General features: G+C 38.3%; 2 protein-coding genes across 2 annotated transcripts; both read left to right on the top strand.

The window, feature by feature from the left end:
* On the top strand, nucleotides 227-14,512 carry FRG1 (FSHD region gene 1). Its single transcript, XM_005698764.3, has 9 exons — nucleotides 227-537; nucleotides 5,108-5,178; nucleotides 6,478-6,603; nucleotides 7,802-7,859; nucleotides 8,185-8,299; nucleotides 9,939-10,043; nucleotides 12,289-12,380; nucleotides 13,080-13,190; nucleotides 14,402-14,512. Exons 1-9 carry the CDS (start codon nucleotides 476-478, stop codon nucleotides 14,436-14,438), a joined length of 777 nt encoding a protein of 258 aa, XP_005698821.1. The 5' UTR covers nucleotides 227-475; the 3' UTR covers nucleotides 14,439-14,512.
* LOC108634094 (oligosaccharyltransferase complex subunit OSTC) lies at nucleotides 1,953-2,780 on the top strand. Its single transcript, XM_018042119.1, has one exon. It carries the CDS (start codon nucleotides 2,009-2,011, stop codon nucleotides 2,456-2,458), a length of 450 nt encoding a protein of 149 aa, XP_017897608.1. The 5' UTR covers nucleotides 1,953-2,008; the 3' UTR covers nucleotides 2,459-2,780.

The following is a 15,771-nucleotide window of genomic DNA, read 5'->3' as shown; positions in this document are numbered from 1 at the left end:
AGCCCAGCCCTTGGCTGCGGCGCGCAGTCAGGACCAGTCCACGAGGCGGCTTCGGGAGGGTTGATGTGAGTCATCGCATCCCTCAGCTAATTACCGCCTCCTCCCAAGACCTCGCAGGCGGACTCACTCCAAAGCGGCTCCAGTCGCCCAGCTCGGCTGCGAGACCCACCGCGTCCACCAGAGGGCGCGGCTCCCCGGCTTCGGCATTCGGAAAAGCCCGTTCTCAGGGCGCAGGCAAAAAAAAAAAAACACACAACGCGGGTCTATTTCGGCCCTCTGCGGATGCCGTACCCAGGCTGTAAACAGGAAGTGGAACTCTACTTGGGACTTGACGTTGGGGTGAAAAAAAGCCAGGGACCGAGGGGAGACGCGGCCACTCCAGTGGAGCGTACGTTTTCGGGGAGCTCGGGCCCCGTCTCCACCTTTGTGACTCCGTCGCCCGCTCCTGCGCCGGTTCACGTGTTTTGCCACGACCATGGCCGAATACTCCTACGTGAAGTCCACCAAACTCGTGCTCAAGGGAACCAAGGCCAAGAGGTAAGGACGCGGGTTTGCGTGGGAGATTCTCGCCCTCTTTCTCGACGCCGCTCAGCCTTCCCCTCCCTGGGGCGAGTGTCCTGGGGCGTCAGCGCCCACCTGGGGGACCAGGAGCCACAAGGTCGGATTTCCCTTGATGAACCCCCACCTCCAGACCTATGCTTGGTAGGGCTGTGTTAGTCTGATCGTGTGGGTTTTAACAGTAACTTCCTTTATTAGGGATAACTGTTTTCAACATTGCCTCCCTGCCACCTTTAAAAAAATTAATTTTAATGCAATATGCAGATACGGATTTTGAAAAGGCTATGGGTTCGAATCTGGACTCCGCCAATTACTAATCTTGTGACAGGTTCGTTAGTATCTTTGAGCTTCCTCTTGGGAGGGGATTAGTGATACTCCAAAAGGGTTGTTTTGAGGATTAAACGAGGTGGCGTGTACAGTAAATAAGTAGAGCCAAATGCAAGAAGAAGTTACCCAACTAGTCGATTTGCTCAGGGCTGATCATTTATGCAAATGCTGAGCATTTCATCCTGGTCTCAGTGATAAGAGTTTTAGGTACTTTTAGATGAGATGGAAAGAAGGTGTTAAGAAGCAAACTGAAGCCATGACTCTTAAGAACTCTGCCTAGGAGTCTGGGATTAAGAATTTATCCTGAATACATGTGAAACTGTTACTGCCTGAATTCATTCCTATTCATCTCCTCCTCCTGGGAGGAGAGAGTTAGCTTCTGAAAGCTTATTTTGTGATGAAAATACAAATAAGTGTGTCTTATAGTCATTATAACTGCCAATATAGTTAACACACATGTAGCATTTCATATGTGCCAAGAACTGTTCTAAGCAATACCTGTTAACTTTTTTAAAAGTCACTCTTGGGCTTTTTATTGTTGAGATATACTACAAAATTATACTATAAAATTCACCCTTTTAAATTAGAATTCAGTGGGTTTTAGTATATTCACAAAGCTCAGCACTGTTGAGTTGCTGAACATTTTCATCCTCTTAGAAGGAAGCCCCACCATCATTAGCAGTCACTCCATGTTCTGCTCATCCCCTAATCCCTGGCAACCACTAATCCACCTTTTGTCTGTATCAGTTTGCCTCATAAACATTCCATATGAATGGAATCATACAATATGCAGGATTGGACACAACTGAACGATACAATATGCAGCCTTTTGTGTCTGGCTTCTTTTACTTAGGATAACATTTTCAAGGTTCATCTATGTTGTATCAGTACTCATTCCTTTTATGGCGGAATAATATTCCATTAAGGGCTTCCCAGGTCGGGAAAGACAAGAGATCTCTTCAAGAAAATTAGAGATACCAAGGGAGCATTTCATGCGAAGATGGGCTCAATAAAGGACAGAAATGGTATGGACCTAACAGAAGCAGAAGATATTAAGAAGAGGTGGCGGTTTCCGGGTGGCGCGTGGGACTGGAGGCCGAGAGCGTCCCTTGCTACCGCCAACATGGAGAGTTTGTACCGAGTCCCGTTCTTAGTGCTCGAATGCCCGAACCTGAAGCTGAAGAAGCCGCCCTGGGTGCACATGCCGTCGGCCATGACGGTGTACGCTCTGGTGGTGGTGTCTTACTTCCTCATCACCGGAGGAATCATTTATGATGTTATTGTTGAACCTCCCAGTGTCGGCTCGGTGACTGATGAACACGGGCATCAGAGACCAGTTGCTTTCTTGGCCTACAGAGTAAATGGACAGTATATTATGGAAGGACTTGCATCCAGCTTCCTGTTTACAATGGGAGGTTTAGGTTTCATAATCCTGGACCGATCCAATGCACCAAACATTCCCAAACTCAATAGGTTTCTTCTTTTATTCATTGGATTCGTGTGTGTCCTATTGAGTTTTTTCATGGCTAGAGTATTCATGAGAATGAAGCTACCGGGCTATCTGATGGGTTAGAGTGCCTTTTGAGAAGAAATCAGCAGGTACTGAATTTGCTCCTGTTAATGAAATTTTAAAGGCTGTACCAGTCCTCAGATATGAAATGCAGAGAAGGATGAAAAGCAGCAGAAAAGAAACATCTAGTGAAAACATAGGAAGCATATTAAAGCATGGACTAGAATGTCTTGGTGTCAGAGACAAGCTTATCAGTATTTTTTCCTGCTGGCCTTCACTGACGTACCAATGATACTAAGTGACGTTTTCTTTTTTTTTTTCATTTCTTAGAATGTACTTCATTTCTATAGCTATAATATTGAATAAAGTGATTATTTTTTACAAACCCCTTAAAAAAAAAAAAAAAAAAAAAAAAAAGAAGAGGTGGCAAGAATACACAGAAGAACTATACAAAAAAGATCTTCACGACCCAGATAATCATCATGGTGTGATCACTCACCTAAAACCAGACATCCTGGAATGTGAAGTCTAGTGCGCCTTAAGAAGCATCACTACGAACAAAGTTAGTGGAAATGATAGAATTGCAGTTGAGCTGTTTCAAATCCTAAAAGATGATGCTGTGAAAGTGCTGCACTCAGTATGTCAGCAAATTTGGAAAAGTCAGCAGTGGCCACAAGACTGGAAAAGGTCAGTTTTCATTCCAATCCCACAGAAAGGCAAAGCCAAAGAATGCTCATACTACCACACAATTGCACTCATCTCACACGCTAGTAAAGTAATGCTCAAAATTCTCCAAGCCAGGCTTCAGCAATACGTGAACTGTGAACTTCCAATGTTCAAGCTGGTTTTAGAAAAGGCAGAGGAACCAGAGATCAAATTGCCAACATCTGCTGGATCATGGAAAAAGCAAGAGAGTTCCAGAAAAACATCTATTTCTGCTTTCTTGACTATGCCAAAACCTTTGACTGTGTGGATCACAATAAACTGGAAAATTCTGAAAGAGATGGGAATACCAGACCACCTGACCTGCCTCCTGAGAAATCTATATGCAGGTCAGGAAGCAACAGTTAGAACTGGACATGGAACAACAGACTGGTTCCAAATAGGAAAAGGAGTACGTCAAGGCTATATATTGTCACCCTGCTTATTTAATTTAAATGCAGACTACATCATGAGAAACGCTGGGCTGGATGAAGCACAAGCTGGAATCAAGATTGCCAGGAGAAATATCAATAACCTCAGATATGCAGATGACACCACCCTTAGGGCAGAAAGTGAAGAGGAACTAAAAAGCCTCTTGATGAAAGTGAAAGAGGAGAGTGAAAAAGTTGGCTTAAAGCTCAACATTCAGAAAACGAAGATCATGGCATCCAGTCCCATCACTTCATGGCAAATAGATGGGGAAACAGTGGAGACAGTGTCTGACTTTGTTTTTGGGGGCTCCAGAATCACTGCAGATGGTGATTGCAGCCATGATATTAAAAGACTTTTACTCCTTAGAAGGAAAGTTATGACCAACCTAGATAGCATATTCAAAAGCAGAGACATTGCTTTGTCAACCAAGGTCCATCCAGTCAAGGCTATGGTTTTTCCAGTGGTCATGTATGGATGTGAGAGTTGAACTATAAAGAAAGCTGAGCACTGAAGAATTGATGCTTTTGAACTGTGGTGTTGGAGAAGACTCTTGAGGGTCCCTTGGACTGCTAGGAGATCCAGCCAGTCCATCCTAAAGGAGATCAGTCCTGGGTGTTCATTGGAAGGACTGATGCTAAAGCTGAAACTCCAATACTTTGGCCACCTGATGGGAAGAGCTGACTCATTGGAAAAGACTTTGATGCTGGGAGGGATTGGGGGCAGGAGGAGAAGGGGACGACAGAGGATGAGATGATTGGATGGCATCACCATATCAATGGACATGAGTTTGGGTAAACTCCAGGAGTTGGTAAGGGACAGGGAGGCCTGGCGTGCTGTGATTCATGGGGTCACACAGAGTCGGACACGACTGAGTGACTGAACTGAACTGAACTGAACTGAACTGAAGGTGGCTCAGTGGTAAAGAATCCGCCTGCCAATGAAGGAGATGCAGATTTGATCCCTGGGTGAGGAAGATCCCCTGGAGAAGGAAATGGCAGCCCACTCCAGTATTATTGCCTGGGAAATCCCATGGACAGAGTAGCTTGGTTGGCCACAGTCCATGGGGTTGCACATAGTCAGACACGCCTGAGTGCCTAAACTACCACCAGAGCTCCTGTGGTTTCCATAAACCTAATTCCATGTTTAACTTTTCAAGAACTTCAAACTCTTCTGGTTGCACCATTTTACATTTTCACAAGTAATGTATGAAGATTATGCCTTAACTCCTAATCCTCACAGTAAGAGTTGGGTTAAATTGTTATCCTCATTTGTATAGGTGGGGAAATTGACAGATTAAGTAAATTTTCCCAAAAAATCACAGAGCTAAGAAATGACAGAATCACGATTCTAAAAGGCAGTCTGGCTCCAGAGTCTGTTCTCTTTAACTGTAACACAATATGAAGAGGATCAGAAGTGACTTCTCTGTATCAGAAGTAAGAGGGTATATCAAGGGATGTTGTTGTCGATCAGTAATTCATATATTAGTGTATATCTTAGAAGAGTCTTCTAAGATTCTATCTTACATTTAGTATGCAAATCAATATATCTAAACTCATCTATATAAATTATCTCCTGTAGTAAGAAGAAAAAGAGCAAAGAGAAGAAGAGAAAGAGAGAAGAAGATGAAGAAACTCAGCTTGATATTGTTGGTGAGTCAATTTTCTATTACTTCATTCTGAGTGAAGTTAGCATTGGTTGAGATTCCCTTAAAAATATTTTCCTAGTAGGGATAAGTAGTAAAAGAAAGTAGAAGGAATTTATGGCCAAGTCACATTTGTCTTAACGTGCTCAAATATTAGAGTTATAGGTTGCTTTTATGTTCTAGCACAGTCGATGTCTGATGCCTCTTCTTCATCATCAGAACAAAGCACAGGAGAGAGGAAACTTAGGGCTCTGACTTAATAGGTGCCATTGTTAGACTACTTAGTAGCCCAGAGATTCTGATAGATCATTTTAAAGGCCTGAAACATATAAATATCATTTAACCATATTTTACAAATTATTTTCTCTCTTTTTACCATATTGATATCCAGTTGTCCTAGCACTATTGATGAATAGACTTTGTTTCTCATTAAAGTGCTTTGGTGTCTTTGTCGAAAATCAGTTGACTTTATATGTGTTAGTCTATTTCTGGACTCTGTTCCAGCGGTTTGTGTGTTGTTCTGCTGATGTATGTGTCTTGATTACTGCGCCATTTCATAAAATCTTAAAATCAGGTGGTGTGAATCTCCCAGCTTTAACTTCTGTACTTCTTTATAATCTGGTAGAGCCTTTGTATTTCCATATAAATTTTACAATCAATGTATTACTTTCTGTAATAAATCCTATTGGATTGACTGTGGAATTGACTGTATTGAATCTAGAATCTAAGTCATGTGCGGAGAATCAACATGAAGTGTACTTGTTCAGTATAGCACAGAACATATACAAATAATTTTATATCACTACTACATTTTTAAGAAAGAATTAATGATCATAGGATGTTAATGATGGTTCTGAGTAAAGCATTTTTTTTGTACTGAAAAATTATAAGTCAGAAATAGCTCAAATTATTGTGCAAACCTCTCACTAAATTATCTGAACTGTAGTGAAATATACCTAACATAAAGTCCATCACTTTAGCCATTTTTCAGTGTACAGTTCAGTGTCATTAAGTGCATCGCCACTGCTGTGCAGCCGTCACCACCATCCATCTTCAATTCAAGATGAATATTTTTCCTCTTGCAAAGCTGAAACTGTTCACCCATTAAATTATAAATGCCCATACCTCACTCTCCCCTAGTCCCAAGCAACCACCATCCTGTTTTTTATCTCTCTGAATTCAACTACTCCAGAACTGCAAAAAAAATTTTTTTTAAGTTAATAAGTTACAATGACAACAGCAGCAAGTAAGAACCTTCCATCACAAATACAAAATGTAAATTTAAATGACTGATTTTATCTTTTAGGAATCTGGTGGACAGTAATGAACTTTGGTGAGATTTCAGGAACCATAGCAATTGAAATGGATAAAGGAACCTACATACATGCACTTGACAATGGGCTTTTTACACTGGGAGCTCCACATAAAGAAGGTTTGTGTCTGGTAGTGGCAATGGGATGGAAAAGGCCACTTGAAGTTAATATTTTATGGCATTCATTCACTTAAATTCTAATAGCAAATATATGCCAGAGGGGTGAATCCATTGATTTGACTCTTCCACTTTCTTCCTTCCTCACTATTTACGTTGTTGGCAACTCCCTCTTTCCAGTATAAGCATTTGAAAACATTCTGTGCAGTTCCAAAAGGGTATCCATGGCAATCAAAACTAATGTGAATAATTGAAATAATAAAAGGAAAGAAAAAGAAAACCTAGATGAGTCATAAGTTTGAATTCCTTCACTCTTTAGACCTTTTGCCACAACTAACCCGGGGCACTATTTATCTGAAGTTTTCCCTTTCCATTTAGCCCATGGGAAGAAGCACTAATGAGACATGAAGTAATTAGAAAATTACTAAGAGCTTTTTGTCCAAATGGTCATCCCTTGAATAAATTAAAGCATTTTAGTTTTTTAAACATTAAGTGTTTATTTGTCTATGTTCTGACTGCATTTTAAAACACAAAGAGATAGTATCTTGGAAGTAACTAACTAAATAAGCATCATGCTGACCTATCTCATTAGATATGTAAAACTAAACTTTAGTTTTTTTGTTTTTTTTAACATATGTTCTCATTGACTGTTAGAGACTTTCTAACAAAACTAAAGTTTGGTTTTACATATAGAAGATAAAGTTCTCTCTGTCTCTTTTTTTTTTTGGCTTAAAATAACACAAATTTATTATTATCACACAACTGTAGAGGTCACAGTCCAAAGTGAGTCTTGATGATCTAGAATCGAGATGTTAACAGAGCTGCATTTGAAGATAAAGTAACTCTTGATACTATGAATACTATGTCATGTCCGACTCTTTGTGACCCTGTGGACTGTAGCCCGTCAGGCTCCTCTGTCTATGGGATTCTGCAGGCAAGAATGCAGAGTGGGTAGCCTTTTCCTACTCCAAGGGATCTTCCCAACCCAGGGATTGAATCCACATCTGCTGTGTTGGCAGGTGGGTTCTTCACTGTCTGAACCACCAAGGAAGGCCATATACTGTATTATAATTACATAATATAATATTCTTACATTTGGTTTCAAAAGAGAAAGAGCTACCTTTTTTTAAGCTAAAGAGTATTTTTACATGTATATTTATAAGAAATGTCATATTTACTTCAAAATGTTTTTCTCTTGCAGTTGATGAGGGCCCTAGTCCTCCAGAGCAGTTTACCGCTGTCAAATTGTCTGATTCCAGGTAAGCTTGAGTTGAACTATAATTAATACATTGTAATACAACATGATATAATAGGATATATCCATTAAAAGTGGTGTTTTTGAAGAATAATGAATTTGGGAAAATGTTTGCTGCATAATATAAGGCATTATGTAGTACTTGTACTTAAAAAGTAGAATATTAAACTGTATACACAGAACCACATTGTCCAGTATGGTAGCCACTTGCCATACATGGCTTTTGAACATTGGAACTGTGGTTAATCTGAATTTTACATACACGTTTTTATGTTCCACATTTAATTTTCTCTCAGTTTTTAACATTTAACTATTTTATTAATCTGAAGAATTGCCCTGAAGTCTGGCTATGGAAAATACCTTGGTATAAATTCAGACGGACTTGTTGTTGGCCGTTCAGATGCAATTGGACCTAGAGAGCAGTGGGAACCCGTCTTTCAAGATGTAAGTACTATTGTTTTTTTTTTTCACTAGCTCCTTCTCAGTGTAGAAGAAAGTCTCTAACAGTCAGTGAGAGCATATATTCAGGAAAAACAAAAAAGTAGAGTGCAATAATATGCATTAAATTTTTATAAACTAACATGAATTCATAACTTTCAAAAGATCTCAAAAAATAGTGCAACACAGGAAAAAAAAAAACACAACAATCAACAGAGTGAAAAGACATGCTGTGGATTGGGGAAAAGTACTTACAAGCTAGATATCTGTTAAAGGGTTAATGTCCAAAATATATAGGATAATACTCATTCAATTCTCTGAGATCTGCTCTTACTGAAGTGGATCAGTGATGAAAATAGCCAAATCTGAGCATCAGAAGACCTTTAGTCTACCTGATACATGATCTCTGTAGTTCTGAGAAGCTAATTTAAAATAAAGTGTGTGTGTGTATGTGTTTGTGTGTGTGTGTGTGTGTAAAGGTGACAGTAGATAACTCAGGACTTTATTGATGGGTGAGTGTGTGTGTGTATGAAAGGCTGATCAGTTCTGAGCAATGATGAAAGGTTTTATTACTATGGACCTTTATAACTGTGAAGGTTTCTACACTTGATCTGAGCTCAGAATTTTTAGAAAAACATTCAGTAGCAAAAACAAAAAAAAATTTTTTTTAATTGGCAAAGAAACTGAATAGCTATTTCTCATTATATCAACAGAAGAGGCCAGCATATCATAAGGCAATATGATGAGTCAGATACTACCAGTCATACAGAACTTTAGGGATTTTCGTTTCACTTTATTTTGGGGGAAGACACTTAAGTTTTAAAATTTTAAAGAAAGACTTAAAAGTCCCTGGTGTAACAAGTAAAACTTTAATACAGAAAAGGGACTCAGCAGAAAAATCAGCAGCACAGATTTAAATCACCTTGGACTAAATTACAGCCACATCCCAGCTCACGAAGAGTCCTGCAGATGACAGAAAACTCAGCCCTCACTCCCTCAAATAAGAAATTAAATCAAATTCATGTTATTAGCAATTTGGTCACTGGTTATGACAGATGATTAAATTCTTCCTACACCCAAAAGTCCCTCACACATTGATTCTTTAAAGTTCTGAGCAATAAATTCAAAGGCATCAAAGGCTAGCTTTTCTACTTTTTTCTGCATTTCTTTTTTTTAATGTTATTGAAGTATAGTTGATTATACTTCAACTATTATATTTTTATATTTTCTAATTATGGAGTAAAATCTTAAAATATTACTATTTGAGTAAAATACATTATATCTTTTTTTCTTTAAAGCTAATTTAAAAAAAACTTACTAAATCAGTTATATCCCAGTAAATCTTGGAGACCAAAGGAAATAATTCTGTTCCATATAGTTAGAATTTAGTCCTACTAAATCTACTAATAGTAGATTAAATGTATTTAATCTAATATTAAAAGTATTTAATGTGATTATCTTTGAGTAGTAAGATTATAAATGATTCTGATTTGCTTTTCTATGTTTTTTTTATTTTCTAGGTTTTCTTTACATTCTTGTTCCTGATTCCTTTTAGATTTGGGAAGGAATCAGTTCAATCTCAAGACTTAAGAATCTTTTTGCAGATATTCTTATAACTTACTTCTTATTATTTTGTTTCATTTAGGGGAAAATGGCTTTACTGGCCTCCAATAGCTGTTTTATTAGATGCAATGAAGCAGGTGATATAGAAGCAAAAAGTAAAACGGCAGGAGAAGAAGAAATGATAAAGGTAATCATGAGAATTTTCTATAGACTAATGCACATCACATACATGATGTGACTACGTCTGTTTAAAATGTTGCGATCTGATCCACACTCACTGTGTGTAATGCATTAGTGAGGGCCATGGTGGAAGGCAGAAAGAAATGAGGAAAAAAAGCCTTTTTTAAAGTGGCCTAATCCTTATCAATAAAGCATAAAAATCCATGTTACACTTTCTCTACTATCAGCATAACTTAAATGCATCTGTCAAGTATGTGTATACATTATGTTTTAAATTTGTGTCATGTGTTTGATTTTGCTTTTTAAATATTCTCAGTTTTCATAATCTTTAGTTTTACAGTCTTACAGTATTCTTTTTAACCTCAAAAATATCATTAATCCTTTGAAACAAGAATGTTAATACCAGTAACTGTTCATTTCATCATTTGGAGTTGATTGATGGAGAAAGAAATACCATTCTAGATAGCTCAGGAGTTAGAAGTTTTAGTATATCTTCCATAGTTTTCTCAAAAGCCATTTTCACTGCTAAAAATATTCTAAAAAAATTAAATCTAAAACCTAGATTTTCTTTTGTTGTAATTTTTAAAAGTGTTAGTCATAATATTTTTCAGCTATTCAGTACATAAAACTAAAGCAAATAGCTCCAGGCACATGCATGATTGTCTTTAGTGTTCCCATAAGATAGTTACTATTATCTTTTAACTGTCCACGGAAGGAACAGCCTCTAACCATCCTTAAATCCTCACTGTTGTGATCAGTCACTGCACGAAGTCACACAGCTAAAGTAGAGACAGAATGCATACCCAGGCCCAACTGGCCCTAGAAGTTACATTCCACAGCACATTGCTTCTCCAAAAGCAAGTCACTAGAAAAATGCTGGCGGGGCATTCTCTGGTGGTCTGGTGGTTAAGACTCCAAGCTTCCACTGCAGGGACACAGGTTCTACCCTGGTCAGGGAACTAAGATCCCACTCACCTGTTTATTTCATTTTTAATTATATTTAATTTTTTGTATCATTTTTAAATTGTTTACTTGGATTGCATTATAAAAGTATGATTATTGAAGACAAACAGTGCAACTCTATGAGCAGTACTTGGCACAACTACAGAAGAAAAAAAAAAAGTATGCGGTATTTATCAACAGTTGCAGCTATTTTTATATGAAGTACCTGTCAGGTTTCCCTGGGTCTGTTTGGTTGGGTAGGTACCTGGAACCTCTGAGCAGCGATAATCCAGGACTGGGTCCACCCTCCCTTCCACATTGCAGACTCTGCTTGTCTGTGTCAGCATCCACCTTCATAGACTGGCCTTATCTACCAGAACACATCCCTTCCTGCCAAGGGCAGTATAGTGTCACAGTATAGAATTTCCACAGTTTTTTGAGGACTCCTCCAGCCAGAGTGGTTGCACACATATTAATTGCTCATGCCTTATTATTGCCTACAACTTTCAAAGCAATCTTGAAATGTGCTCTAAGCCACAGAGATCACTTTCAAGATGTTGGTCCTTTGGGTTGCAGATTGCCAGTTCCTTGGCCCTGAATTCTATCCCCTTCCTGCCCTACTCCATTCTCCAGGCAAGAATACTGGAGTGGGTAGCCACTCCCTTCTCCAGGGGATCTTCCCCACCCAGGGGTCAAACCCCAGGCTCCTGCATTGCAGGCAGCCTTTTCCATCTAAGCCACCAGGGAAGCCCTTTGCCCTACTCAGTTGATCTTAATTGTTACATCTCTGTCAGTTAATCTATTGCAGGTGATAGTATCTGTCAAAACTTATGAAGGTAAAAGGATTTAAAAGGGATAAATTCCAATTAGGTAGAAACAAATTGTGTTATGTTAAAAGCTTTGAAGCATTTGGTAAAAGCCTGTGCATAGTAAAACAGCTGCTGTCTTAAACTTTCAGTGTTATAAAGTGTACACTAAATAGCAGGATAATTTTATTTTGGAGCCAAAATTAAACTAGTTAAATTATTGCCTGATTGGCATAGTGATATCTGATCTGTAAAATGCTTTTCAAGTAATTTTCTCTTTAGTTTTTCTCATGTAAGGGATCTAAGGAAACAAATAATAGCAATTATTTATGTAAGTTACATGTATATATAAACATATCTAGAACTTGTTTTATTCTGAATCTAACTGCCAAGTTGTTTTCTTCTTTTGTATAAGAAATCATCTAGAACGTTCTTTTGTAATAAGTAAGGTGGGGCAGGGGAAGATAAATGTGTAACCTCTGTGTTCTCATCTCCAATACATAGATCAGATCCTGCGCCGAAAGAGAAACTAAGAAAAAAGATGATATTCCAGAAGAAGACAAAGGAAATGTCAAACAGTGTGAAATCAATTACGTGTAGGTATTTTTTTTTTCTTTTAGAACCAAAGGTTTGGCAGTGACATGCTTCTCAAGATACCTAAAATAAAAGACCTGAAAGACAAGAACAGACAACATAATGTAGACTCTAGGATAGGGCACTGAGCTGAGCGCCTCTCGTAAGGGTTCAGGTTTCAACATCCCCGTCACCTGGATTGGTCTGTTCTCCCTGCTCAAGGCTTCCCAGTGGCTCAGTGGTAAAGAATCCGCCTGCCAAGCAGGAGATGCAGGTTCATCCCCTGGGTCGGGAAGATCCCCTGGAGGAGGGCACGACAACCCACTCCAGTATTCTTGCCTGGAGAATCCCATGGACAGAGGAGCCTGGTGGGCTACCATCCATGGGGTCGCAAAGAGTCAGATGCGACTTAGCAACTAAACAACAGTCCTGCTCTGTAGAGTGGCTGTCGCTGTCAGTACATAAAGCCTGTCAAACGTTGCCTGGACACGGAGACTCCAGCCAACACTCCCAAGTGTTAATTAAGTTTGTAGAGCTACCCAGACAACTGCCTTCTTGATGGTGAGGTAGAAAAGTCATTTTTGTGGTTGAAAAGTTGTAAATTATTTGAGTAGAACAGTTTTTCTTTAGTAAATGAAAAACTTAAAATATTAGTAAGCTTGTTAGTAAACATGCATAATCAAAGTTTGAGACATGTTTCAAGAAAGGCATTTTCTTAACAGAAAAAAATTCCAGAGCTTCCAAGACCACAAGCTTAAAATAAGTAAAGAAGACAGTAAAATTCTGAAAAAGGCCCGGAAAGATGGATTCTTGCATGAAACACTTCTGGACAGGTAAGTAAACTTTTATTCATTTCCAACTATTTTCAGTGTCCAATAGAAGTGCTGTATAAACACATGTTCTTTTCTTAGTTACTGTAATTTTAAAAATTTGTCTTTATTTCTAAATTTTGAATGTGGTGGTATTACCTTAAAAGGGACATTGTAAGTCTGGGAAAAGATCACCAAGAAAAAATATTTGGAAATAGCCAGATTCCAAGGGCTTATATATTTTGTTACAAGCAATTCAGGTTTGACTGAAACTACTTCATAAATTCATTTACCATCGACTTTTTTGTAACTGTTAAAACCAGGGCTAGAGAGAAGTAGTAATTTTAAAATTCTGTCAAAAGTACTATAGGTTTCCAAAAATGAGACAAAAATCAGTTTTAAAATTTCTAAGTATAAAATTGATGAAATTGAAGCACTTTGTTAAGTTGAATTCATACATGTGCAGGATATTCAACATAGCACATTATTAACATTTGTTTGTTAGTTCCTATTTAAGTAAGTAGTGTCCTGGATTTCCAACATTAGTAAAATGGTTGGAGAGGCTTAGTTGTGAGCTTACAAATACAAATCAAGTAAGCACCAGATCAGAAGAGAATTTGGTAATCTGCCACTTTTCAAGTCTTATGTTGCAAAGTTAGCTTTAAGATATTTCTTTAGATTACTTGATAATAACAGTGCTTTATCAGGTGTTTCCTGTTAACTAGTTGATCAAGTGACTACCTGAAGACAAGAAATGATGTAATGATTGTTTCCAGCTGAGCATATTAACGTACCTATTTCTAGGAAATCAACAATAGGCAATAAAAGTAATCAGGCTATGGAACTGAAAGAAACAGAATAAGGTTTGTGTCCTATAACCTCTATCACTTATGAAAATACAACATTCCCACCTTATTAAATAGAAGTTTAGGCCAATACTTAAATTCAGAGGCAATTAAAATTGCTGTTGTGGATTTTAAAAGTCCTTAGGCAACATGAGTTAAAGATTAGGAAAAGTGTTTTTGGTAAGAATAAAATCCCATGTATTATGAAACATAAAATTGAGAAGTAAACATTTTAATTAAAATATTTTGCCATAAGCAGTGTGGTAAGATAATACCTGAAACTGAGGGCACAATTGCCGAACACAGTTAATGATTTTAGTAGCAGGTGACCACTATATGACATGTTTTCAATAGATTAATTTTTTTATTATTTGTTTTTTGTTTAAACAGGAGAGCCAAATTGAAAGCTGATAGATACTGCAAATAACCAGGATTTTTGTTTCTGTCTTCTTTTTTTTCTTTTTTTTTTTTTTGAATAATAAAACTAATGCTTTTACAGAATTATTGGGCTGTTTTATAATTATTGCTGAACCAGTAGCTAGATTTAACTAAGATTAGACATCCTGGAATGTGAAGTCAAGTGGGCCTTAGAAAGCATCACTATGAACAAAGCTAGTGGAGGTGATGGAATTCCAGTTGAGCTGTTTCAAATCCTGAAAGATGATGCTGTGAAAGTGCTGCACTCAATATGCCAGCAACTTTGGAAAACTCAGCAGTGGCCACAGGACTGGAAAAGGTCAGTTTTCATTCCAATCCCACAGAAAGGCAATGCCAAAGAATGCTCAAACTACCGCACAATTGCAGTCATCTCACACGCTAGTAAAGTAATGCTCAAAATTCTCCAAGCCAGGCTTCAGCAATACGTGAACCGTGAACTTCCTGATATTCAAGCTGGTTTTAGAAAAGGCAGAGGAACCAGAGATCAAATTGTCAACATCTGCTAGATCCTCAAAAAAGCAAGAGAGTTCCAGAAAAACATCTATTTCCACTTTATTGACTATGCCAAAGCCTTTGACTGTGTGGATCACAATAAACTGTGGAAAATTCTGAAAGAGATGGGAATACCAGATCACCTGACCTGCCTCTTGAGAAATCTGTATGCAGGCCAGGAAGCAACAGTTAGAACTGGACATGGAACAACAGACTGGTTCCAAATAGGAAAATGTGTACATCAAGGCTGTATATTGTCACCCTGCTTATTTAACTTATATGCAGAGTATATCATGAGAAACGCTGGACTGGAAGAAACACAAGCTGGAATCAAGATTGCCGGGAGAAATATCAATAGCCTCAGATATATGCAGATGACACCACCCTTATGGCAGAGAGTGAAGAGGAGCTAAAAAGCCTCTTGAAAGAGGAGAGTGAAAAAGTTGGCTTAAAGCTCAACATTCAGAAAACGAAGATCCAGTCCCATCACTTCATGGGAAATAGATGGGGAAACAGTGGAAACAGTGTCAGACTTTATTTTGGGGGGCTCCAAAATCACTGCAGATGGTGACTGCAGCCATGAAATTAAAAGACGCTCACTCCTTGGAAGAAAAGTTATGAGCAACCTAGATAGTATATTCAAAAGCAGAGACATTACTTTGCCAACTAAGGTCCATCTCGTCAAGGCTGTGGTTTTTCCAGTAGTCATGTATGGATGCGAGAGTTGGACTGTGAAGAAGGCTGAGCACCAAAAAATTGATGCTTTTGAACTGTGGTGTTGGAGAAGACTCTTGAGAGTCCCTTGGACTGCAAGGAGATCCAACCAGTCC

The sequence above is a fragment of the Capra hircus genome, chromosome 27, assembly GCF_001704415.2.
Source record: "Capra hircus breed San Clemente chromosome 27, ASM170441v1, whole genome shotgun sequence".
In the NCBI taxonomy this organism is placed as follows: domain Eukaryota; kingdom Metazoa; phylum Chordata; class Mammalia; order Artiodactyla; family Bovidae; genus Capra; species Capra hircus.
Note: the sequence above shows the minus strand (reverse complement) of the source record. Positions and strands in the feature narration are given on the sequence as shown.